This window comes from Trachemys scripta, chromosome 1, assembly GCF_013100865.1.
Source record: "Trachemys scripta elegans isolate TJP31775 chromosome 1, CAS_Tse_1.0, whole genome shotgun sequence".
In the NCBI taxonomy this organism is placed as follows: domain Eukaryota; kingdom Metazoa; phylum Chordata; order Testudines; family Emydidae; genus Trachemys; species Trachemys scripta.
In genome coordinates, this window is record NC_048298.1 from 339,862,294 (window position 1) to 339,888,849 (window position 26,556).

General features: G+C 45.6%; 1 protein-coding gene and 2 pseudogenes across 1 annotated transcript; all 3 read left to right on the forward strand.

Moving 5' to 3' along the window:
- The first annotated feature begins 363 nt into the window (after positions 1-363).
- Positions 364-1,321, forward strand: LOC117883934 (annotated as a pseudogene).
- A 16,894-nt stretch (positions 1,322-18,215) lies between these two features.
- On the forward strand, positions 18,216-19,163 carry LOC117872431 (olfactory receptor 52R1-like). The gene has a single exon (XM_034760873.1). It carries the CDS (start codon positions 18,216-18,218, stop codon positions 19,161-19,163), a length of 948 nt encoding a protein of 315 aa, XP_034616764.1.
- Positions 19,164-24,334: 5,171 nt separating this feature from the next.
- On the forward strand, positions 24,335-26,249 carry LOC117872436 (annotated as a pseudogene).
- Positions 26,250-26,556: the final 307 nt, after the last annotated feature.

Consider the following 26,556-nt stretch of genomic DNA (forward strand, 5'->3'; position numbering starts at 1 on the left):
CCCCCAGGTTAGGTGCGCACTTTCTGAGCAAGGAAACTCTCCTCTGTAAGATTTAGAAATTCCAAGGACATTGTAGTACCACAGTCCCTCCTGTCTGTCCCTCCTCATGGCCTTACTGTCCCTGGTGTGAAAGTCTTCTGCTCTGGGGCTCCTGCTGTCTTTAGAGGCCTCCCTGGCTCTCACTGACTCTCTGTCTCAGCTGACAACTTCCCTTTCTTCGCTTGCTTCTTTCTCTTCCTGTAGTTTCTCTTTGGGGCACTGAAGTACAGTTTGGATGAGTGACACTAAGCAGAATAAAGCAGCATTGTTTTTACTTGCAGGGAGCGTCTGTGCCAGCAGCACGGACATCAGCAACCACTGGAGATGCCACTGCTCAATTATACCTACTTCCACCCTTCCACATTCATCCTGCTGGGCATCCCAGGGCTGGAAGCTGCACAGGTCTGGATCTCCATCCTCTTCTGCACTGTCTACATCATACCACTGCTGGGGAACTGCACCATCCTGTTCATCGTCAAAACAGAGCCCAACCTCCACCAGCCCATGTTCCACTTGCTGTGCGTGCTCTCAGCCATCGAGCAGGGCCTCTCTACTGCAACAGTGCCTAGCATGCTGGGCATCTTCTGGTTCAACTTCAGAGAGATCAGCTTTGGTGGCTGCCTCACCCAGATGTTCTTCTTTCACATGTTCAGGGGAATGGAGTCAGCCATTCTTCTGGCCATGACCTTTGAAAGATACGTGGCCATCTGTGACCCTCTAAGATACACTGTGATCTTAGCAAAGAAGAGAATTGCACTGATGGGCCTGGTGATTATATTGAAGCCCGGACTCATCATTTTCCCCATGGTATTACTGGTTGACCGTCTGCCTTTCTGTAGAGCCCGTGTCCTCGCCCATTTGTACTACGAGTACATGGGAATTGCAAAGCTGGCCTGTGCAGACATTAGGTCCAATGGAGAATGACTGGTTTTTAGTTTCCCTCTTAGTGATGGATCTGATCATGATTTTCTTGTCCTATGCTCGTATACTACAGGCCGTCTTCTGACTCCCATGCAATGACGCATGCCTCAAGGCTCTCAGCACCTGCGGCTCCCATGTGGCCGTGATGTTCATATTCTACACTCCGGTGCTTTTCTTGTACCTCACACACAAGTTCAGCCAACAGAATCCCCATTCTGCCCACATTCTGGTTGCCAGTTTCCATATCCTCATGTCCCCCATGCTGAACCCAGTCATGTACGGGGTGAGGGTGAAGGAGATCTGTGAGAGGGTGCTGAGAAAATTCCCCAGAGAAAGCGCTACTTACTCCTGTTTCTGCTGATCAGTGTGACCTCTAATAGAGCTTCTCACATCCCAAAGCAATATGTTTGTCTGGGGCCTTTTGAACCTGAACTCGGTAATGATGCATTGTTGCCATTTCTCTTCTGCTCTGTGCCTTGGTGAGCTGGGGTGAGACTGGCAAAGGCAAGGCAATATTCTCATGTCACCAGTGACTTTGCCACTTATATGTGGATCACTTCAACAAAACCAAATTGGTCAAGAGGCTGTGGGAGAAATATAGAATCAATGTGGCCAGCGATAGGAGAGAGACCAATAGATTTATGACCAGTAGCCTCTGGAAAGTGACCTTGGAGTGCTGGGGAAAGGGCTAAAGTTCTTCAATCCAAAGCATGCTAAGGAGAACTCAAGTATGGCCTTTGCATCAATCCTCACTGCAGGGGATATGAGGTAGATTCCCACACCTGAGCAGTTCTGTTTACAGCTGCCCATACTAGCTAATAGCCATTGGTGGGCCTGGCCTTCAGGAATTTCTCTGGTTCTCTTCCGAACCCAGTTAGACTTTTGGCCTTTACAACATTCCCTGGCTCAGAGATTCCCATGGATTTGAAGCAATCTCTTCTGAGATTCTTCAAGTTCATCTTGTTTTCAGTGTGAGACTGTTTGGGTTAAAATACTCATGGGGAGCAGGCACGGACAAAGGAGGCTGTATCAGCAAGAACATAAGAACACAAGAATGGCCGTACTGGGTCAGACCAAAGGTCCATCTAGCCCAGTATCCTGTCTACCAACAGTGGCCAATGCCACGTGCCCCAGAGGGAGTGAACCTAACAGGTAATGATCAAGTGATCTCTCTCCTGCCATCCATCTCCACCCTCTGACAAAAAGAGGCTAAGAACACCATTCCTTACCTATCCTGGCTAATAGCCATTAATGGACTTAACCTCCATGAATTTATCCAGTTCTCTTTTAAACGCAGTTATAGTCCTAGCCTTCACAACCTCCTTAGGCAAGGAGTTCCACAAGTTGACTGTGCATTGTGGGAAGAGCTTCCTTTTATTTGTTTTAAACCTGCTGCCCATTAATTTCATTTGGTGGCCCCTAGTTCTTGTATTATGGGAATAAGTAAATAACTTTTCCTTATCCACTTTCTCCACGTCACTCATGATTTTATATACCTCTGTCATATCCCCCCTTAGTCTCCTCTTTTCCAAGCTGAAAAGTCCTAGCCTCTTTAATCTCTCCTCATATGGGACCCATTCCAAACCCCTAATCATTTTAGTTGCCCTTCTCTGAACCTTTTCTAATGCCAGTATATCTTTTTTAAGATGAGGAGACCACATCTGTACACAGTATTCAAGATATGGGCGATACCATCGATTTATATAATGGCAATAAAATACTGTCCGTCTTATTCTCTATCCCCTTTTTAATGATTCCTAACATCCTGTTTGCTTTTTTGACCGCCTCTGCACACTGCATGAACATCTTCAGAGAAGTATCCACAATGACTCCAAGATCTTTTTCCTGATTTGTTGTAGCCAAATTAGCCCCCATCATATTGTATGTACTGTTGGAGTTATTTTTTCCAATGTGCATTACTTTACATTTATCCACGTTAAATTTCATTTGCCATTCATTTGCAAGGGGCTGTCGGGGGAAATCAGAGAAATTAGAAAAGCCTCAGAGACACAAGGGGCGGGTGGCGTTTTGTTGGTGTTTCTCCTCTATGGATCTAATGGGTGAGCCTTATGCCTCCAGGGTATCCTGGGTTGAAATTTAAATGAAAGCTGAAATTCATAGATTACAAGGTGTGCAGGGCCCCTTGTGACCCTCTAGTCTGACCTCTTGCACAACACAGCCTAGAGCCCAGCCCCCAAACCATTCCTGGAGCACAGCTTTTAGAAAAACACCCAGCCTTGATTTAAAAATGGTCAGGGATGGAGAATCCACCACGACTGTTTATACATTTTTCCAAAAGTTAATGATGATCACTGTTAACAATGTGCACCTTATTCCAGTCTGTGTTTGTCTCGATTCCATTTCTAGCCATTGGCTCGTGTTAGACCTTTCTCTGCTAGACTGAAGAGCCCATTCTCACATATTAACTTATAGGCTGATGAAATCACCCATCAGCCTTCTTTGTTCTGCTAAATGGATCGAGCTCCTTGAGTCTGTCACTATAAGGCAGGTTTTCAAACTCTTTATTCATTCTTATTGAGTTACTTAGGCACCTGAAAACGATAGGTTTTTTGGCAGACAGAAGCACTGTATCTAATGTCTATAGAAAGGAATATATACAGATCCATTAAACACCTGTTTAAACACCCGTTAAAGCCCTATTTTAAGGCGGGTCGGTCCCCCTGGGGCTGGAGCCGCTTGCTGCTGAGGGGCTGCTGGCCAGAAGCCAGGCCCTCGCAGCACTCCTACTGTTAGTCCACCCCCCGTCAGCGTATATTTAGTAAAAGTTAGGGGCAGGATGCAGGCTTCTGTGAATTGTTGTTTATTGCCTGTGATCTGTCCCTAACTTTTACTAAAAATACCTGTGAGAGACTCTTAACCTTAGTGATGGGATCACCTACCCACAGGGAAAGTTCCTTCCTAACCCCAGGAGTTACACGGTGGGTGATGCCCTGAAGCAGGGGGGTGAATAACTCCTGGGTTTTCATCTGCAACTCCAATTTATTGGCTGTCCCCTGGCGCTTGTATTCTGAGACAGGGTGAATAGGAGGACCCGACTACTTCTCACTCCAAGGCAGTGCTCACATTCTTCTGTCACATCCCCTCCTGCTTATCTCCATTCCAAACAGGCCCAGGTGGGTTCTCCCGTCAGCAGTCACTGGCATCTGCTTATTCTTGTTGCCTGTTTCTGAATGCTCTCTGGATCTCTTGTAACCGTTCTCAGACAGGGTGACCAGAACTGAGCAGGTGGTCCAGCGTAGGATGAACAACTGACTTCTATAGTAGCATTCGAACACTCTCCATCGTTTTTCTACATCCCATTTCATATGCACCCTAACATTTTCCTTGCTTTTCTTAGTGTGCTACCCACTGAGCAGGGATCTTGGCTGAACTCTGCCCCTGGCTTTTCCTTGTGTTTTGATGCCAAGAACCCAGCAAGATGTATGAGCAGTGAACATTTGCCATCACATTTGCATTATATTGCCTTTATCAACACTAGATTCCACCTGCCATGGGGCTGCCCACCCCTCTGGTTCAGTGGGTTTTTCTCAAGCTCCTCACGATCTTCCCCAGTCTTGATTATCCCAAATCATGTTCTGTCATGTGCAGAGTGGGCCCGCTCCCTGCTCTTTCTTCCCAGGTCAGTAGTAACTCTACTGCAATATTATTAATAGATGGGCAGATTATAAGGCCAGAAGGAACCACAGTGATAATGTAGTCCAAAGATTCTCAAACTGTTGGACAGGTCACTATTCTAGGGGGGGGGGGTGATATGCTTTGAGGGAAAATAAATTTCCTGCACACATTTTACCCACAACAATGAATAACTAGCAGATCTGGTACTCAGACGGCACTGTGCGTTTGACAATAGGTGGTGCTGCGCATTTTGACGGATTTCTGTTAAACCTGACTTCAGTACCAGGCAAATTGGTTGAAACTATAGTAAAGAACAGAATTGTCAGATACATAGATGAACATAATTTGTTGGGGAAGAGTCAGCATGAATTTAGTAAAGGGAAATCATGCCTCACCAATCTACTAGAATTCTTTGAGGGGTCAACAAGCATATGGACCAAGGGGATACAGTGGATATAGTGTACTTAGATTTTCATAAAGCCTTTGACAAGGTACCTCACCAAAGGCTCTTAAGCAAAGTAAGCTGCCATGGGATAAGAGAGAAGGTCCTCTCATTGACTGGTAAGTGGTTAAAAGATAGAAAACAAAGGGTAGGTATAAATGGTCAGTTGAGAGACAACCCTCCTGCCAGAATCGGTGCCCCTCCATTCCACAGAAACTGAGATTCACTCAGCCCAGAGGCTTCTCAGTTAACAGGGACTTTCCCAGTATTTAGCCTTCCTGAGAGCCTGAACCCCAAATAAATCTATTTTACTCTGTATAAAGTTTATACAGGGTAAATTCATAAAATGTCCTCCCTCTATATCATTGGTGGAGAGATATGCACAGCTGTTTGCCTCCCCCAGGTACCAATTACTTACTCTGGGCTTATTAATAAACAAAAGTGATTTTATTAAGTGTAAAAAGTAGGGTTTAACTGGTTTCAAGTAATAACAGACAGAACAAAGTAAGTCACAAAGCAAAATAAAACAAAACAGGCAAGTCTAAGCCTAATGCATTAAAAAACTCATTACAGGTAATATCTCACCCTGAAAGATGTTCCAATAAGTTTCTTTCACAGATTAGACTCCTTTCTAGTCTGGGCTCAATCCTTTCCCCTGGTAGAATCCTTGTTATTTCCAGCAGACATCTCAGGTGGTAAGCAGGGGTTTTCTCATGACTGGCCTCCATTTTGTCCTGCTCCACCCCCTTTTATAGCTGTGGCACAAGGCGGGAATCTTTTGTCTGTGCTTGGCCCCCACCCCTCCTTCTAAATGAAAAAGTACAAGATTTAAGATGGATTTCAGTATCAGGTGACATGGTCACATGTCCCTGTGAGACCTCATTCTTCATTACCCAGGGGCTGACCCACATATACAAAGGCAAGCTTGCATGTAAGTGAGCCATTTACAACTCATTGATTCTGAAGCACCCTTAATGGTCTCCACTTAATCTGATTACATTACTAGTACAAGTTTATACCTTATATTTCTAACTTCAGAAATAAAAATTATACACGCATACAAATAGGAAAATGAAATTTAGCAGATAATAACTTTTCCAATGAGATGTTACAAGAGACCTTTTGCATAAAGTGCATTCCAGCTGTCATTTTCAGATTCATATGCCTATTTTCATAGAGCATATGGAGTGCAACGTCACAGTAATGAACTATAATTTTTAAATATACACAGATAAAGAGAGCAGCCAATTCCTCTCGGCCTCAGCACAAACCCCAAGAGTTCTCATCTCCCTTTGGAAAGGTCCTATAATTGCTGTTTACTGCTAAACCTGGATAAATAGCACAGAAGTGCAGACATGGAACAAGACACATTAGCTAGAGTGTCTCCAGACTCCATCCTGTTTCCACCCAGATGCCGCTTCTCCCCTAGAGGCTGAGCAAACTCCACTGGGATTGCACAGAGCTATATTATAAACAGTGCACACCTCTGTGTCGGCATTCAGCGTGGGATGCTGCTGCAGATGCCTGAGTGAGAGAGGTGTGGGACAAGGCTACCTCAGGGGATTCCCAGGGAAGACACTTCCAACTCAGAATTCAGAGGTACCCATCTCTTGCTAAGGAGCTCACCTGGTCGACAAACCCAGTGCAACATGGGCGTGATGGGATAGAGAGTAAGACTGTGCTCCTTTCTGCTTTGTGCAGCCATTAAATTTTCTTTTATCAGTGTTATCTGTTCAGACTTTCAGTGTAACTGAATGTTCCCTTGTTCGTGAGTAGTGAGTGTTAGAGGGCTTATTCCTTAACCCGCTTACTTCCCTGGTCCTTCTCGCATGAACAGAGAGCAACAATACCCGAAGTCCGAAGGTGCAAACAATTTGATGTTTATTGGGGTCAACTTCCAGCAAGCATGATTTCAGTTTCCTTCCTCAGTGTCCCCCTTCCCAGCTCTAACACCACAGAGCCTTGCCTGTGTCCCTGTCCCCATTCCCCCCCTTAGTGAAACATGATTTCAATTCCCCCACCCCCATTCCCTGTTCCCATTCTCCCCTTACTTCTTGATTGACTGCAGACTATATAGTAAAACTTGAGTTCTGCTTAGCTATACCTTAACCAATCATTTTACTGAAATTTAACTAACCAATCCTAACATACTGTAACATGATTATCTAACCAATTATATCCCACCATCTTAATTGGTTTACAGCCAACAAAATTAATTATACAGCAGACAGAAACAATCGCAGAACAAGACAGAGACCATGCAAATAAACAATAGCAAAGTGGAAACTCTAATGACAAAACAATACAGAAGTGAGGATTTTACAACTACATCTATAAAGACATAAGGGTTTCCCAGCTGTGTCTATTGATAAGTGAGTTCTTACCAGACAGAAAACTATCAAACTAAATTTCATAGATTCATAGATTCTAGGACTGGAAGGGACCTCGAGAGGTCATCGAGTCCAGTCCCCTGCCCTCATGGCAGGACCAAATACTGTCTAGACCATCCCTGATAGACATTTATCTAACCTACTCTTAAATATCTCCAGAGATGGAGATTCCACAACCTCCCTGGGCAATTTATTCCAGTGTTTAACCACCCTGACAGTTAGGAACTTTTTCCTAATGTCCAACCTAAACCTCCCTTGCTGCAGTTTAAGCCCATTGCTTCTTATTCTGTCCTTAGAGGCTAAGATGAACAAGTTTTCTCCCTCCTCCTTATGACACCCTTTTAGATACCTGAAAACTGCTATCATGTCCCCTCTCAGTCTTCTCTTTTTTAAACTAAACAAACCCAGTTCTTTCAGCCTTCCTTTATAGGTCATGTTCTCTAGACCTTTAATCATTCTTGTTGCTCTTCTCTGGAACCTATCCAATTTCTCCACACCTTTCTTGAAATGTGGCGCCCAGAACTGGACACAATACTCCAGCTGAGGCCTAACCAGAGCAGAGTAGAGCGGAAGAATGACTTCTCGTATTTTGCTCACAACACACCTGTTAATGCATTCCAGAATCACGTTTGCTTTTTTTGCAACAGCATCACACTATTGACTCATATATAGCTTGTGGTCCACTATAACCCCTAGATCCCATTCTGCCGTACTCCTTTCTAGACAGTCTCTTCCCATTCTGTATGTGTGAAACTGATTGTTCCTTCCTAAGTGGAGCACTTTGCATCTGTCTTTGTTAAACTTCATCCTGTTTACCTCAGACCATTTCTCCAATTTGTCCAGATCATTTTGAATTATGATCTTATCCTCCAAAGCAGTTGCAATTCTTCCCAGTTTGGTATCATCCGCAAACTTAATAAGCGTATTTTCTATGCCAATATCTAAGTCGTTGATGAAGATATTGAACAGAGCCAGTCCCAAAACAGACCCCTGCAGAACCCCACTAGTTATATCATTCCAGCAGGATTGGGAACCATTAATAACTATTCTCAGAGTACGGTTATCCAGACAGTTATGCACCCACCTTATAGTAGTCCAATCTAAGTTGTATTTGCCTAGTTTATTGATAAGAATATCATGCGAGACCATATCAAATGCCTTACCAAAGTCTAGGTATACCACATCCACCACTTCTCCCTTATCGACAAGACTCGTTATCCTATGGAATATCAAAGGGGTAGCCGTGTTAGTCTGGATCTGTAAAAGCAGCAAAGAGTCCTGTGGCACCTTATAGTCTAACAGACGTATGGGAGCATGAGCTTTCGTGGGTGAATACTGTGACAGACACAGACCAGTGGGGTACAGGAGTCTGGTAGAGGGCAAATATAATGGTCAATGGATGAGTAGTTTTCTGTTCCCTGAGTGACCAGAGCAGGGGCTATACTAGAGTAATCAGGAACCTGCTAGAACCAGTTAAGGCAGGCAGGCAAATTAGGACACCTGGAGCCAATTAAGAAGAAGCTTCTAGAATCAATTAAGGCAGGCTAATCAGGGTATCTGGGTTTTAAAAAGGAGCTCACTTCAGATTTGTGGTGTGAGTGTGAGGAACTGGGAGCAAGAGGCGCAAGGAGCTGAGAGTGAGAGGGTGTGCTGCTGGAGGACTGAGGAGCACAAGCGTTATCAGACACCAGGAGGAAGGTCCTGTGGTGAGGAAGGAGGCCATGGGGAAGTAGCCCAGGGAGTTGCAGCTGTCATGCAGCAGTTACAGGAGGCACTATAGACAGCTGCAGTCCACAGGGCCCTGGGCTGGAACCCGGAGTAGAGGGTGGGCCCGGGTTCCCCCCAAACCTCCTAATTGACCTGGACTGTGGGTACTTCCAGAGGGGAAGGTCTCTGGGCTGTTCCCCAACCCACATGGTGAATCTCTGAGGCAAGAAAATCTGCCAATAAGCGCAGGACCCACCAAGATAGAGGAGGAACTTTGTCACACTGGTGTAAGAAGTGGGATCTTGGGGTGCACAGCGCGGTGGAAGAAGGACGATGATTTAAAAAAAAAGCAACAAAAAAAAAAAGGAGAGGGTTTATTTTTTTTCACCACAATGGATGACGTAGTGCGGGCACTGATACAAGCTATGGCAGCCCAGCAGGAGGCTACCCGTGTCCAGGCAGCCGCCCAACAGGAGGCAGTGCGGCTGCAGCAAGAGACTAATCACCTGACGATGGACCAGGCTGCTCAAGACCGAGCTATGTTGCGGGAACTGGTAAACCAGGTAAAGTCCCTTACAGAGCTGAATCGCGGCCATGATGGGACGCGGCTCATGCGGGTCAGCCATTGGCTGCAGAAAATGACATGGGAGGATGATGTAGAGGCATACCTTCTGGCCTTTGAGAGGACAGCCCTACGGGAGGCCTGGCCTTGAGATCAGTGGTCTGGCATCCTTGCCCCATTCCTGTGTGGGGAGGCCCAGAAGGCCTACCATGATCTGCCTGAAGAGGCTGCAGCAGACTACCCCCAGCTGAAAGCAGAGATCCTGGCCAGATATGGGATAACGACAGCAGTGTGGGCCCAGCAGTATCACGGTTGGAGGTACCAGGAACACAAAACCCCACAGTCCCAATTGTATGACCTTATCCATCTCACACAAAAGTGGTTGCAAACAGAGTCCCGGAGTCTGGAAGAGATACTAACAGTTCTGGTCATCGACCGATACATAAGGGGAGTACCACCAGACCTTCATGCCTGGGTAAGCCAGAACGAACCCTCCACCTATGACGAGGTTGTCGCCCTGGTAGAGAGGCGAAGGACAGCGAGGGAGCTGACCCGACCAGTTAAGGAAGAGGCACCCCGGGTTAAACTAGCAGAACCAAGCCCTAATGTTCGGGTGACTGGGCCACCAGGAGGGCCCAGGTGAAAAAAGAGAGACGCTGAAGGCCCATCAGAGGCCACAAAGAGTCGGAGCACTGAGGGAGAAGAGGATCGTGATGTTAGACTGCCCAAACCAAGAGACCGTGGAACGCCTAGGGCTCCATACAGATGTTATGCCTGCGGGAAGTGGGGACACATAGCTGCACAGTGTCCCAATGCTGAGGAGTCTATGCAGTGTAACCTGGGGAACTGGGCAGATCCATGCTCCCTAATCCACCTTGTGGGGGTCTCACTAACCCCACATATGTATACCAGAGCAGTGAAACTAAATGGGGTAGGGACCACGGCACTGGTTGATTCGGGGAGTGCTATCACGCTTATCTCAGGGAAGCTCATGAAGTGTAGTCAGCTGCTGCAGGCTAACTGTATGGGGATAACATGCGTCCATGGGACAGTTAGTTACTACCCCACCATCCCAGTAAAAATCGAGATCCAAGGGAACACTACTGAGGTAGCAGCAGGTGTAGTCCCTAAACTCCCATACCCGGTGCTCACAGGGAGGGACTTCCCAGGGTTTGGAAACTTACTCCCAGTAGGGGGATTGGAGAAAGATGGGGACCCTAAAATTGGTGAGGCATCCACAGCAGACTGTCAACCCCCAATCTTCTCTGAAATATCCCCAGATGTGTTCTCCACTCCCAGACAGGGTAGAAAGACAAAAAGGGAAAGAAGGGCAGCTAAGGCCTTGGGAACCCGAATACTGACCCAAAGCCAGAGGGTCGCTCTTGTAGGTAGGTGGACCCGCGCAGCTGAAAAGGAGGCCACGCAGGAGGGAGAAGCACCTGAGTCTGACACCCACCCTAATGCTTCTGAACTAGTAGAGGCAACAGAGACTGGGCCCCTAGATCTTGGGCACATTAGCCCCGGGAGAGGAAATTTTGGACGGGACCAGGCAGAAGACCCAAGGTACGACAACATTAGGAAGGAGGTGACTGAAATAGATGGGGTCCTCGTGGTAGGGAAAATCCAGGGACCAGGACCCTACTTCATCATGAAGAAGGATCTCTTATACAGGGTTGCACCAGTACTGGGGCAGAAGGTACAGCAGATCTTAGTACCTCGAAAACACCAGAGCTGGTGGGAATCTTTGCCTGAATCGGGCTACTGAAGGAGATATTAACCAACCAAGGAACCCCATTTATGTCGAAGCTAATGAAGGACCTCGGTACGCTGCTCCATATAAATACCCTGACAACTTCAGTCTACCATCTGCAGACTGATGGGTTGGTAGAAAGGTTTAACCGAACCCTCAAGGCTATGATAAGGAAAGTGGTAAGTTGGGACGGGAAGGATTGGGACACCCTACTATCCTACCTTATGTTTGCTATCCGGGAGGTACCTCAGGCCTCAACTGGGTTTTCCCCCTTCGAGTTATTATACGGGAGTCGCCCCCGTGGCATACTAGATATCGCCAAAGAGATTTGGGAAGAGGAACCCAATGAGGGGAGAAATATAATAGAGCATGTAATGCAGATGCGAGACCGGATAGCCCGGGTTACCCCTATTGTACGGGAACATTTGGAGAAGGCCCAGGAGGCCCAGAGGACCCATTACAATCACAAGGCAAAAGTGCGACAGTTCCAACCAGGGGATCGTGTTATGGTGTTGGTACCCACGGCAGAAAGCAAGCTTCTGGCCCAATGGCAGGGGCCCTATGAGGTGGTTGAACCCGTAGGGGAAGTAACCTACAAGGTGCGGCAGCCAGGACGCGGAAAACAAGAACAGATTTATCACATTAACCTTCTGAAACCCTGGCATGCACAAGAGGCATGCACAACGGTCCAAAAAGACCTAACCCAGGAAAACAAGCCTTCCAAACAGGTGACAGTGTCTCCCGATTTAAACAAGACCAGAAGAATGAGGTGTCTGAGATGATCATCCGGAACCAAGATGTCTTCTCGATGAAACCAGGTCGAACAACCGAGACACCTCACCACATCGTCACTAACCCTGGGGCCAGAGTAACCATGAGGCCCTATCGGGTGCCAGCGGCAAAAGGGGAGGAAATAAAAGCAGAAGTACAAAAATGTTGGAGTTGGGGATCATCGAAGAATCCCCCAGTCAGTGGTCCAGCCCAATCGTGCTAGTGCCCAAAGCTGATGGCACTGCAAGATTTGCAACGACTTCCGGTGACTAAACGAAGTATCCCAATTCGACGCATACCCCATACCTCGCATAGTGGACCGTATGGGTAATGCCCGGTACTTGACTACCCTAGACTTGACAAAGGGGTACTGGCAGATTCCCCTTGCAGAAGACGCAAAGGAAAAGACTGCGTTCTCTACACCAGAGGATCTTTTTCAATATACCGTCCTCCCTTTTGGACTACATGGGACCCCAGCTACTTTCCAGCGCCTCATGGACAAGCTATTACACCTGTATAACAGTTATGCTGCTGCCTACTTGGACGATGTGGTTATTTATACCCCTGACTGGGAAACCCACCTGGAGAAGGTGGAGGCAGTCCTCGATACCTTCAGGCAAGCTGGCCTTACAGCAAACCCTGCTAAGTGTGCTGTAGGGTTTACTGAGGCCAAATATCTTGTCTACATTGTGGGAAATAGTCTGGTAAATTTCCAAGTCAACAAGTTAGAGGCCATCCAAAATTGGCCCCGACCAAGTCGCAAGAAACAAGTCTGGGCGTTCCTAGGTGTGGTGGGGTATTACCGATGATTTATCCCCCACTTTGCCACAAGGGCAAGCCCCCTGACAGACCTAGTGAAAGCCCATGGACCTGATCTGGTGAGATGGTCTGACACAGCAGAGGAAGCATTCACAGACCTACTGACTGCCCTCTGCAGTAACCCCGTACTGATAGCCCCTGATTTCACCAAGGAGTTTATCCTGCAGATGGATGCATCGGAAGTAGGGTTGGGGGCAGTTCTATCACAGATGGTCGGGGAGGAGGAACACCCAATTCTATTCCCCAACCCACATGGTGAATCTCTGAGGCAAGAAAATCCGCCAATAAGTGCAGGACCCACCAAGATAAAGGAGGAACTTTGTCACAATACCCACGTCTTCGGATGCATGCATGCACGAAAGCTCATGCTCCTATACGTCTGTTAGTCTATAAAGTGCCACAGGACTCTTTGCTCCTTTATCCTATCAAAGAAAGCTATCAGATTGGTTTGACACGATTTGTTCTTCACAAATCCATGCTGGCTGTTCCCTATCACCTTACCACCTTCCAAGTGTTTGCAGATGATTTCCTTAATTACTTGCTCCATTATCTTCCCTGGCACAGAAGTTAAACTAACTGGTCTGTAGTTACCTGGGTTGTTTTTATTTCCCTTTTTATAGATGGGCACTATATTTGCCCTTTTCCAGTCTTCTATAATCTCTCCTGTCTCCCATGATTTTCCAAAGATAATAGCTAGAGGCTCAGATATCTCCTCTCTTAGCTTCTTGAGTATTCTAGGATGCATTTCATCAGGCCCTGGTGACTTGCAGGCATCCAACTTTTCTAAGTGATTTTAACTTGTTTGTTTTTTAAAGTTTATCTTCCAAACCTACCCCATTCCCATTGGCATTCACTATGTTAGGCATTCCTTCAGACTTCTCGGTGAAGACCAAAACAAAGAAGTCATTGAGCATCTCTGCCATTTCCAAGTTTCCTGTTACTGTTTCTCCCTCCTCACTAAGCAGTGGGCCTACCCTGTCTTTGGTCTTCCTCTTGCTTCTAATGTATTGATTAAAAAGTCTTCTTTTTTCCTATATTCCTGTAGCTAGTTTGAACTCATTTTGTGCCTTTGCCTTTCTAATCTTGCCCCTGTATTCCTGTGTTGTTTGCCTATATTCATCCTTTGTAATTTGTCCTAGTTTCCATTTTTTATATGACTCCTTTTCATTTTTTAGATCATGCAAGATCTCGTGGTTAAGCCAAGCTGGTCTTTTGCCACATTTTCTATCTTTCCTAACCAGCGGAATAGCTTGCTTTTGGGCCCTTAATAGCATCCCTTTGAAATACTGCCAACTCACCTGTTGTTTTTCCCCTCAGTCTTGATTCCCATGGGACCTTACCTATCAGCTCTCTGAGCTTACCCAAATCTGCCTTCCTGAAATCAATTGTCTCTATTTTGCTGTTCTCCCTTCTACCCTTCCTTAGAATTGTGAACTCTATGATTTCATGATCACTTTCACCCAAGCTGCCTTCTACTTTCAAATTCTCAACGAATTCCTCCCTATTTGTTAAAATCAAATCTAGAACAGCTTCCCCCCAGTACCTTTTTCCTTTTACATCTTCTAGGCTCTTCCCTTTCCCTGGAGTTGATAGATCGGATCATATTTCTAGCAGCCCCAGATCACCTTATTAGTTTGGGATGTGAGGATGTGACCGTTCGCTTCCCAGCTTATGGCTTCCTCTGCTGCTTGGCCAAAGGCCTTATCCGAAGAGCAGGACATCAGACCTTACACAGGCCTTACACAGATTCTTTCTTTTACACCAGGGGTCCCCAACACGGTGCCCGCCGGGGCATCCATGTGCGCCCACCTACTGGCCGCCGGACAAGCAGCCACCGAAATACCGCCAAGAAGCGGCAATGTCAAGAAGCGACACATCTTGACGTTTCCGCTTCACGGAGGCATTTCGGCGGCTGCTTGTCCAGTGGCCACTGTCCTCGACGGGTAGTCGTCCGGCGTCCGCCCCACGGAAAAGGTTGGGGACCACACTTTTATACCTCTATAACTAGCTAAATGATGAACATATACCTAAATTCTTAAAGCATAGGCCTTTACAGGCAGGGCTGAATATCTATATCCTAACAGTGAGACAGAGTAAATATAAATGGTTGATCTAGTTTATTTATCGACAGATTCATAGGCTTCATTGTCAGAAGGCACCAGTAGATCATCCTATGTTACCTACTGTATAATACAGGGTGTTACATTTCACCCAGTTTCCCCTGTATTGAGGCCAAAGACTTGTGTTTGACTAAGACTGGTCTATGGTACGATTTCACGTCATAGAATCATAGAGCCACAGGGTGAGAAGGGACTGCAAAGGTCAGCTAGTCTAACCCCCTGCCAAGATGCAGGATTTGTTTTCTCTAAACCATGCAGGACAGATGAGTATCCAACCTTCTTTGGAAAACTTCTAGCAAAGGAGCTTCCACGTCTGTTCCATTGTCCTCCTGGTCTTAAAGTAAGGAAGTTTTTCCTGAGATTTCATCTAAATCTGCTCTGTTGTAGTTTGAACCCACTGCCTCTTGTCCTGCCTCTGTGGCAAGAAAGAACAACTTTTCTCCATCTTTTTTTATGGCAGCCTTTCAAATATCTGAAGACCTCTCTCATGCCCCCGCTCAATCTCTTCTTTTCCAAACTAAATATACCAGGTTCCTTCAGCCTTTGCTTGTATGGCTGCATTCCATCCATTTGATCACCTTTGTCTCTCACCTTTGGATCCTTTCCAATTTCTCTAGATCCGTCTTATACATTGGTGACCGAAACTGGACACAATACTCCAGCTGAAGCCTAACGAGCGCTGAACAGAGGAATACTATCACCTCTGGAGATTTTCATGCTGTTAATGCAACCTCAAACTGTATTGTCTTTTTTTGCAAAAGCAAATAAATTCGCTCCTCCAAGACGTGTAGATATATCAGCCTAACACTGGTGTAGATCCCACTATGAAGTCAACCTAGCTACCGCTGCTCTCTGAGGTTGATTCCCTATGCTGATGGTATAGCAGCACTGCTGTGGCATTTGAAATGTAAACAAGCCCTCAAACAGATCTTCCAGTAAAGCATCCAGTCTGGATCTGCAGACATGGGGACTTGGAGAATCCACCACTTCCCTTCGCAGTTTGTCCCAATGGTTAATCAACCTCAGTGCTAAACGCATGGCCCTTATTTCCAGCTGAAATTTATCTCACTTGGGCTTTGCTCTGCCTTTCTCCGCAATATTACAGAGCTTGTTATTACCCATGGCTTTCTCCCCATGAAATTTTCCATTTGATCATCCTTTTGATAAGATAAATAGATGAAGCTCTTTAACTCTCTCACTGGCCGGCATTTTTTGAAGCCTCCAGTCCTTTTTGTGGCTCTTTTCTGAACGTTCTCCAAATTTTCAAATTTGATGCAGTAGGTTTCACCAATGCCATATGCAGAGGTAAAATCATTCCCCTGCTCCAACTCACCACTATGATGAGTTGGTTGTCCACAGTGCCCCCTAAATCCTTTTCAGAGTTCCTCAATTCTATAAGACATTGATCGAGTCTGTGGGTCATTCCTGCGTTCCCTGTTCCGAAATGATAACTTTGTATTTGATCGTATTAAAACATTTGTGTCTGCCCTGACTACCTCATTGTAACCACTCTGCCAATTTTTGGTCCCCTGCTATTTTATCTGCAGTGATTTTCTATTTGCTTCCATATCATTGATGAAAATATTGAATAGCATCGGTCCAAGAACTGATCCCTGAAGAACTGCACTAGAATCACCCCCATTCCCTGCAATGCCCCATTGACAACTGCTTCCTCAGATCTATCAGTTAGCCAGTTTTTAGCCTATTTTACGTCTGCTCTGCTGATATTGGATAGTGTTTTTATCTGAATGTTTTCCCCGACTACATCAAATGTCTCAGAGACATCGAAGTCTATTGTATTTGTGCAGTTCCCTTGGTCAACCAAACGTGTACAGTCATTAAAGGATCAAAACTTATTTGGCAAGACCTGTTTCCATAACCCTGTTGGTGACTCGCATTAATTATATTCTTAGACTTTTTGTTAACTAATCCCATGACAGATTTTCCATTTTTTCCTAACCTTGTCAAATCCTTTAAAAAACCTTTCCCTTTAATTTTTAATAGTTTATGTTTCTGGTGTTCATAACTCTCAGGTTCTACTGTAGATGCTGCTTAACATCCTCCTTGACTGCTAATGGACTAGAAAGTACTCCATCAGCTCATCTGATATGAGATCTTCACTTGCTTGACTGTGAAATTGTGGCTTGTTAGCTATCTATAAACTCTTCTTAAAGAACTCCCAATTTTCATTCCTGTTTTTCTGAATATTTTTTTCCTCCCAATCAGTTTTGTGGATAATTTGTCATCTTTGAGGAATTAGCCCTTTTGAAGCACTAATAATCTATAGATATTACTGGTTGAGAGCTGTTCTCTGTTTGTCAATTGGAATGTAATCAGTTCCATTCTGTTATTTTGTTCTTTTCTATCGTATGCCCCCTTATTTGTGGCTTTGCTAAACTAAACAGTCCCAGACATTTCATTCTGTCCGCATATGGCAGCCTCCCCCTTCTCATAGCCTGTCTCAGAAATCTGCTTTCCATCTGCTATATCTTTTATAGAGACTGGGTGAGCAAAAGTGAGTGCATTTCCAGAGCAGGTTGCTCTCCACCCCAATCCTTTGGCATCTGAACATTTTATTTGTTTTGGCCGCTACAGTGAATGAGCAGGTATTTCCATGGAACAGCAATCGATGACACCCTGGTCTTTTCCCTGAGGTGGTTCTAGTTGGAACGTTTCCCCTGGCACATGGATTGGCAAAGGTTTTTTTTTTTTTTTTTTTTTTTTTTTTTTACAATTTCAGATTTTGAGCAACCGGGTGCCTGGGGGAATAATGTGGACTTTCTAACCTGGCTTTCATTGTAGAAATTAGAAATTATTGCTGCATGGAGGACCATCAAATATGGAATTAACATCAGTAGGGTCAGTTTTTCATAATTCATTTCTCTGAAAAATGAAATGTGTGTGAAGAGCAACCAAGCAGCTTTACCCATGAGAAAAGTATCCAGTAGTGCATGTAGTGGCTCATATTAACATTGTCTCTCCATCCAGGCTTTTGTACTGCGACCATCACCCTGGACCCTGGGAACGCCTCAGAGTTGAACAACTTCTTCCCTACTACATGTCAGATTCCAACAAAACTGACTTCACCAACCCCTCCACCTTCATCCTAGTGGGCATTCCTGGCCTGGAGGTGGCCCATGTCTGGATCTCCATCCCCTTCTGCACCATGTACACCATAGTTGTCTTGGGGAACTTCATCATCCTGTTCATCGTGAAGACAGAACCAAGCCTCCATATGCCCATGTACTATTTCCTCTGCATGCTGGCCGTCACTGACCTGGTCCTGTCCACGTCCACCCTGCCCAAAATGCTGAGCATCTACTGGTTCAATTCCAGGGAGATCAATTTCAGTGCCTGCCTCACCCAGATGCACTTCATTCACTGCTTCTCAGTGATGGAGTCGGGGATCTTTGTGGCCATGGCTTTTGATCGCTATGTGGCCATCTGCCATCCCTTGAGACATTCCACCATCCTGACAAACCATGTGGTGGCCAAGATTGGACTGGCCTTGGTGCTGCGTGGCATGATGGTCATACTGCCCTTTCCCTTCCTGGCGAGCCAATGGCCATATTGCAGAACCAACATCATCCCCCACTTGTACTGTGAGCATATGGCCGTGGTGAATCTGGCCTGTGGCGATACCCGTGTCAGTAGTTACTACGGTCTCTTTGTGGTATTCTGTGTGAGGGGTCTGGATGTGATTTTTATCGCCATGTCCTATACCCAGATCCTCAGGGCCATCTTCAGCCTCCCCACAAAGGACGCCCGGCTCAAGGCTTTGGAGACCTGCAGCTCCCACCTCTGGGCCATCTTAAGCTTTTACATCCCAGGTCTCTTCTCCTCCCTCACACACCGATTTGGCCACAATGTGCCTCTGTATTTCCACGTTCTCATTGTCAGCGTGTACCTCCTGGTGCCCCCCATGCTCAACCCCATCATCTATGGAGTGAGGACCAAACAGATCCAGGACAGGTTACTCTGGCTCTTCACTCATAAAGGGATTTAAAGTTTTTTCCTTGTGCTCTGGCTCTCAGACTGAGCTCTGTGCAGAGCTGGTTGGTGACTTGGTACTCTGCTCTCTTCCCTAAATTACTGCCTGGGCAGTCAGAGAGACATTAGACCAGAGGTGGGCAAACTTTTTGGCCCAAGGGCCACATCAGAATTCCAAAACTGTATGGAGGGCTGCGTAGGGAAGGCTGTGCCTCTGCAAACAGCCTGGCCCCCTGCCCCCTCCCACTTCCTACCCCCTGACCGCCCCCCTCCACCCCTCCTGCTCCTTGTCCCCTGACCACCCCCTCCCATGACCCCTTGCCCTTAACCCCCACCCTGGGACCCTACCCCCATCCAACCCCTCCTGCTCCCTGTCCGCTGACTTCCCTGACCCCTATCCACATCACCGCCCCCTGATTGGCCCCCTTGGACTCCCATGCCCATCCAACTCCCCCTGCTCCCCGTCCTCTGACCACCACCACCCAGAACCTCCACCCCATCCAACCGCCCCCTGCTCCCTGTCCCCTGACCACCTCTTGGGACCCTCTGCCCCTTATCCTCTGGAATTGGTGGATCGGACCTTTCAGAATCATCGAGAAACTCAGTTCACCCATGTAAAAGATTAGAGGATCAGGAGGCAAGCATGCTAAAGATAAAATCTACTGTGCTAATCAGTTAAAGCTGTTTCAATCGTCCAGGTCCCCGGAGTAGCTTGATTCCCAGGAGGTGATCAAGTGAGTGATGGGGAGGGGGGAAAAGGAGCAAGCAGCAGTGGCGGGGACTTGGGGCAAGAGGCAGAGAAGGGAGTGGGGCATAGAGGCAAGAGGTGGAGCATGGGCTGTGTCTTGGGGGAATAGGTGCAGAAGTGGCTGTGGCCTTGAGGGGAGATGTGTACCAGGGTCATAGCCTTGGGGAGAGAAGAGGGTATTGCCCTAAATGTTTTGAAAGGCCTGAAAGGGAGAGATCTATATGTTGGAATGCATGTCCACATGTATCCATTGGAATTATGAGACAAATGGGATCTGTGACACCACATCCCAACTGCGACAGTTGTTTATCTTCTCAAAATTGTGTTGTAGCACGATCCTTGTATGTTTCATTCACAGTCTCTTTACCCGTGTTTGACTCAGACAAGGATGTGTATAAGCTGTTATTCTGGGTCCCCTTTTCATTCCTCAGGAAGAAGGGAAGGCACCCCCCCTCCTGGAATGATCTGACCGAAATTTCCATGTAGGGAGACTGTGACGTTATTTACACAAACTGGGACCACATAGATCATTGTTGCAATCAAGGTCCTATAGTGGCACCAAATCTTGTACAAAGGAGGTCATGTAAGGTGTCTAGGAAAAGGTTATGATTTACTGGTTATGATTATGCTATCTGTATGCATGTATTGTTTTTGTATTTAAAGTATTGGCTCTATACCGTCTGTTTCAAACTTGTGCTATGCTTCTGGGGGACACCCCAGACAATTTGGCATCAGCACTGCCTAGCCTGCATGATTGCCCATTAAGGACCATTAGCTATACAATTGACTCATTGAGAGAAGGCAGATACACCTTGTGACTCAGCAAGGCATGCAGGGATATGCCTATGGATAGAACTCTAAGGTTCTTCCATGCCATGTGCTGGACAGCTTGTGTTTGGAACAAAGGAAGCACAGGCCTCATGGCAAGGGACTATAAAAGGCTTCTGCATCATCTCCATTTTGTCTTCAGTCCTGCTTCTTACCTCTGGAGGAACTTTGCTACACTGAAGCTCTGAACAAAGGACTGAATGACCATCCAAGCAGTGGATGTACTCCAGAGACTTGATTTGAGCCTGCAGTTAATTCCATCACAGCTACAAGCTTGAACCAAGAACTTTGCCATTAATATACGTAATTGATTCCTTTAACCAGTTTTAGCTCTAATCTGTTGTGACAGTACCTCCCATAAGGCTTTATGGGAATATGACATAACTGGAATATGTTTTGTGCTGCCTGTGCCATGTAACATATCTCTGTAAAGGTTATGGTCTACTATATCTATTCATCCTATTTGTACACATATATCATTTTGTACTTGAGGGTAAGAATATTGGTTGTATACTTGGTTGATTTCTAAGTAAGCTTTGTGAGACATTTGGTCAGCTTCTTTAGGAAGGAATTCACCAGGTTAAGTACCAGATCAGGAAGCACTTGAGGAACAATGCATCTTGGAATGCTCCAATCCACATAAGAAGTCTTCCTGAGACATACAAGATACCATGTGTACAATGGCTTCTGCCTGCAAAGACTGTGAGTCATGCATGGACATGTGACTTGCTCAGGTGACTCCAGAACTCCATCTTGGAGATGGACTTTGCATAGGAGTAAGGAGGGGGGTCTCCACCCACAAGAGAAAGTCTCTTTAAACCCGTGGGAGACCCCTCCATTTTGTCTTCAGCTGGCTAAAGAGGGAGCCTCTCCACCCCCCAGGATACTTGGAAGAAACTGGAACAAAGGGGTGTGAGTGATTGCTGGACCCAGGCTAAAAGGAGATTAGTCTGTAAAAGGGAGCACTCTGGAACTGATGAGGATCTTATCTGTATTCAGTTTGATTAGACATAGATTTGCACATTTTATTTTATTTTGCTTGGTGACTTGCTTTCTTCTGTCTGGTACTACTTGGGACCACTTAAATCCTACTTTTTGTATTTAATAAAATCACTTTTTATCTATTAATTAACTTAGAGTATGTATTAATACCTGGGGGAGCAAACAACTGTGCATTTCTCTGTATCAGTGTTATAGAGGGCGAAAAATTTGAGTTTACCCTGCATAAGCTTTATATAGGGTAAAATGTATTTATTTGGGTTTAGACCCCATTGGGAGTTGGGCATCTGAGTACTAAAGACAAGCACACTTCTGTGAACTGTTTTCAGGTAAACCTGCAGCTTTGGGGCAAGTAATTCAGACCCTGGGTCTGTGTTGGAGCAGACAGGAGTGTCTGGCTCAGCAAGACAGGGTGCTGGAGTCCTGAGCTGGCAGGGAAAACAGGAGCAGAGGTAGTCTTGGCACATCAGTTTACAAGGGGGTTTCTGTGATCCAACCTGTCACATCTGTCTTTCTTTCTTTTTATGAATAAACCTTTAGATTTTAGATGCTAAAGGATTGGCAACAGCGTTATTTGTGGGTAAGATCTGACTGGTATATTGACCTGGGTCTGGGGCTTGGTCCTTTGGGATTGTGAGAAACTTTTTGTCTTTTACTGGGGTATTGGTTTTCATAACCATTCATCCCCATAGGGAGTGGTGGTAGTGGCGATACAAGGGAACTGGAGTATCCGACAAAATTGCTTGTATGACTTCTGGTTAGCCAGTGAGGTAAAACTGAAGTCCTCTCTGTTTGGCTGGTTTGGTGCCTTAATAGTAAAGGAACTCCAGCCTTGGGCTGTAACTGCCCTACTCTATGCAATTTGTCCTGAACTGATACTTTCAGTAGTATCCCACCAAAGGCAGCATCATTACAGAGACTTGTGGAATTTCCCTTCCCAGGCCTGCACCCCGTGTTTTTAATGCAAGACCGAGGGCCAAGGAGAAATATGGTCCTATATTATTTATTATTATTAATTATTATTATTATATTTTATTTAGGCAAAATCACAGCTGTGACAGCATCATTGTTACCACTTGGCTGCCCTCGAGGTAGCCATGTGACTAATTTGAATCATATGAACAGTAATGACAAGCCCAGTCCAGTTGGGTAGGATCATTATGCATCCCCTGTGATTTGGCCTCCCGCAGTTTGCCATTGGCTGTGACAGGGTTAAAGCTGGTGCACACGAAGCCAAACAGCTGAGGTTCCCTAATGGCCAAGTGGCCCCCAAGGGAATGTGCAGACATGCTTCATAAAGACACATGCCTCCCTATCAGAACTGATACTAGCTGCTGCTCATGTAACCTATCCGATGAGTCCTTGTCCTTTAGCGTGAAGGCCTCTGATGTCAGCCGCTCCACGCTGAGCAGGAAATGGGTACGTTGGCAGGTTTCAGTATCTTTAAAATGTGACATGAATTGAAAAGGCTTGAAGCTGTTTCCATTTGCAGATGTTCTGTGCAGCGGCAGAGGGCTCTCAGCTGGGCTGTCAGGGTGACTCAGTGATGGGGGTCCCATTTCTAGAGGTGCCATGCGCTCTGGGCCTGATACTGCCACAGGCTGAGCAAGAAGAAACACGACAGAATATCAGTGACTTGTTCCCAAATCGCCTCCGGTTTATTTTCTCCTGGAAATTTAATCAGCAAATGCATTTTCAAATGGTTTATTCTCCGGCTTGATTGTGAAGGCAGGAATTCAGAGCTGTGTTGCTTTGTGTTAACTGGTCCAATAGGGAACATTTCTATTTCCTGACTGGCCGAGGGCTCCAGCACTTCTGCCCTGTAGACCCTGCTCAGGGTTATAGGGCTACCTGCATCTCATAGGTTTACTTCCCATAGGGTGGAATCCCCTGATTTTCCAACCCTCAGACTGGGCACTGGGCTACAGCACACTGCAGGTCGACTGTTTTTGCTAAGTGGATTCAGCACCTGTGGTTCATATGTGTGCACTAAAGTACAGATGTGTAAATATTATACCAAAACTTTTCATTGTAATACAGTATTACAAAGAAAACTTTCATGACATGAATGTATGTCGAAAGCCAGCAGCAGAGGTGCTGGAATCTCTACAGGAAGGAGCAGTGGTAACTTTACTGCTTAACAGTTTTGGCTTTAGAAAATATTTCAGAAGTGCTCCACATACTGTATGCAATGGGTTTGTGCTATTAACACTTTGTTCAGTGAACAGTTGTATGATACTGTCTCCTGATCAGAAGCTTACATCCAGGGTCACGAACACAATCCCTCTGCAATACCTGTACAAGTCTTTCCAAAAAGTTATGAGAGAACAGAACCGCTGGTCAATGATTCAGAAAAGAGTAGAATTGAGGTGCAGGAAAGGGGAGTGTAATAGTGGTAGTAAGAAATTCACAGTCATCACCTGTTACAGGAGCACTGCTGAAGTAACTTGTACACTCAATTGCACATTAGTGGAACACCAGTGTTTGTACTATTCACCCATTTGCGACACCAATCCCTCTCTCACCCAGATAAAGTAACTGTCTGTGTTAGCTTGTAACTTGCCAGATATCTACAGACCCTTGCATGGGGAGAGGATGTGGTTCATGTGAGGATGAAAAGAACTCTGTAGGATGATCAACTTCTCTGGATTGAGTCAAGAATGGAGAGGCAAAGCACTTCAGCTTCTCTTGGAGAGATTCTTGGGGGTCAGAGTGTATCAACAGGAGGATTATGTAAGGGAAAGTTAATAGACCTGGTTTTGATTTAATTTACACATGTAAATCTGGATCCAATATTATTGAATTAAGAATCTGGCCCTAAATATTAATGCCATCTTCTGGAAAGAGGCAGTGGTATAATTTGGACTCTCAGGTGTGGGGAAAATAAATAGGATAGTTAATAGTGCAATGAAACACATTTATAAATAGCTTCAATGAAGGACATGATCCTTTTCAGCATGCATTTGCCGTGTGCTTACCACATGTCAAGATACAATAGACCACACTCAGAAGTGGAGGGACAGAAGGGGTGTCTCTGTGAAGGTCATAATTTTAAAATTATACAATTGTCAAATAGGTTGCGGAACTCACAGCTATGAGATATTGATGGTGCCAAGATATTAGCCGGATTCAAAGAGGGATTGGATGTTACTATGGGCAACCAAAAATTTCAATTACAAGAATAAGGATTTAAAAAAAAAAAGAAGAAGAAGTCTTGGTAGGGCTAAACACCTTCCTGATTTATGCCACAAAATATGTCCAACTAGTGGGTGTCTCGGGGAAACTTTCCCTAGGAGCAGGTTCTCTCAATTGCCTATTGCAGGGCTACTTCCACCTTCCCATAAAGCATCTGGAACTGGCCACTGGATAGTGGGCCACTGAACTACAGGTCTGATCCAGTATGGCAATGCCTATCTTCCTATCATTGGTGTAAATCCAAGAGTATGTTTTTGTTGATCTACCTTGAGCTCCTAAGCATCTCTACACTTGCATTGAGAGCAGAAAGATTTTCATTAAATATCATTTAGTCTCCTGTTATTTTTTCCTTTTAGGAAGGAAAGCTGAAAACTCTCTTGACCATCACAGTACGTAATGTCAGCTGTCAATGACACCAAATTTCAATTTGCAGTGTTCCTTCTGACCGGGTTACCTGGACAGGAAGACATTCATCTCTGGATCTCTATCCCCTTCTGCTTCATGTATGTTATTTCGATAGTAGGAAATTCGGTCATTCTCTTCATTATAAAAACAGATCCAAGCCTCCATGAGCCCATGTACATTTTCCTTTCCATGTTGGCCATCACAGAGCTTGGCATATCGATAGCCACCATACCGACAATACTGGGCATATACTTGTTTAACTCTAGGGAGATCAGCCTCAATGCCTGTTTTGCCCAGCTGTTCTTCATCCACTCGCTTCAATGCATTGAATCCGCTGTGCTCTTGTTGATGGCCTTTGATCGCTTCATTGCTATTTGTAACCCACTGAGATATGCTTCCATCTTAACTCTGCCGAAAATACCCAAGATGGGACTGGTGTGTGTGCTAAGAGGGATTGCCGTAGTATTCCCACTCCCCTTGTTCCTGAAACAGTTCCAATATTGTCGAGCCAATGTCCTCTCCCATTCCTACTGCCTCTTCCAGGAGGTCATGAAGATGGCTTGTTCGGATATCAGTGTCAACAGCACCTATGGATTGTTTGCTAAACTCCTAACGATGGGGTTGGACTCGCTGCTCATCTTGCTCTCTTACATAATGATCCTGAAAACAGTGCTTAGTATCGCGTCCTTCAAGGAGTGCCTCAGGGCCTTGAACACCTGTATCTCCCACCTCTGCGCCGTCCTACTCTTCTACACACCAGAGCTTGGTCTCTCTGTGGTACACAGATTTGGGAAGGGCTCTTCTCCCTTACTTCAGATTCTCCTGGGATACATTTCCCTGCTGGTCCCACCCCTGATTAATCCAATAGTGTACAGCTTGAAAAGCAAACACCTTCGTGCGAGAATATTCAGGGTGTTCATTAAGTGAAGGGTCACTTCATCACCCAGTGCTGGTAACTTGGGAGTCGAAATCAAGAAGCTGACCAAATGCTTCACTAACGCTTCTTAGAATCAAGTACCTAGCTAATATTCATAACTTCAAATACAAAATGATACACACATACAGGCACCATAATTATAACCAGCAAATTACAACCATTTCATAGACACCTTATTTGAACTCCTTTGTAAAAGATTTGGTGCCACTACAGGACCTTGGTTGCAACAATGATCTATACAGTCCAAGTTCATGTCCTTACTGGATGGGGGACCCAATCCTGGGAAGCAGTGATTCT

Coding starts and splice junctions, on each gene's coding strand:
- LOC117872431 (XM_034760873.1), top strand. CDS start 18,216: ATGTCAGATTCCAACAAAACTGACTTCACCAACCCCTCCACCTTCATC.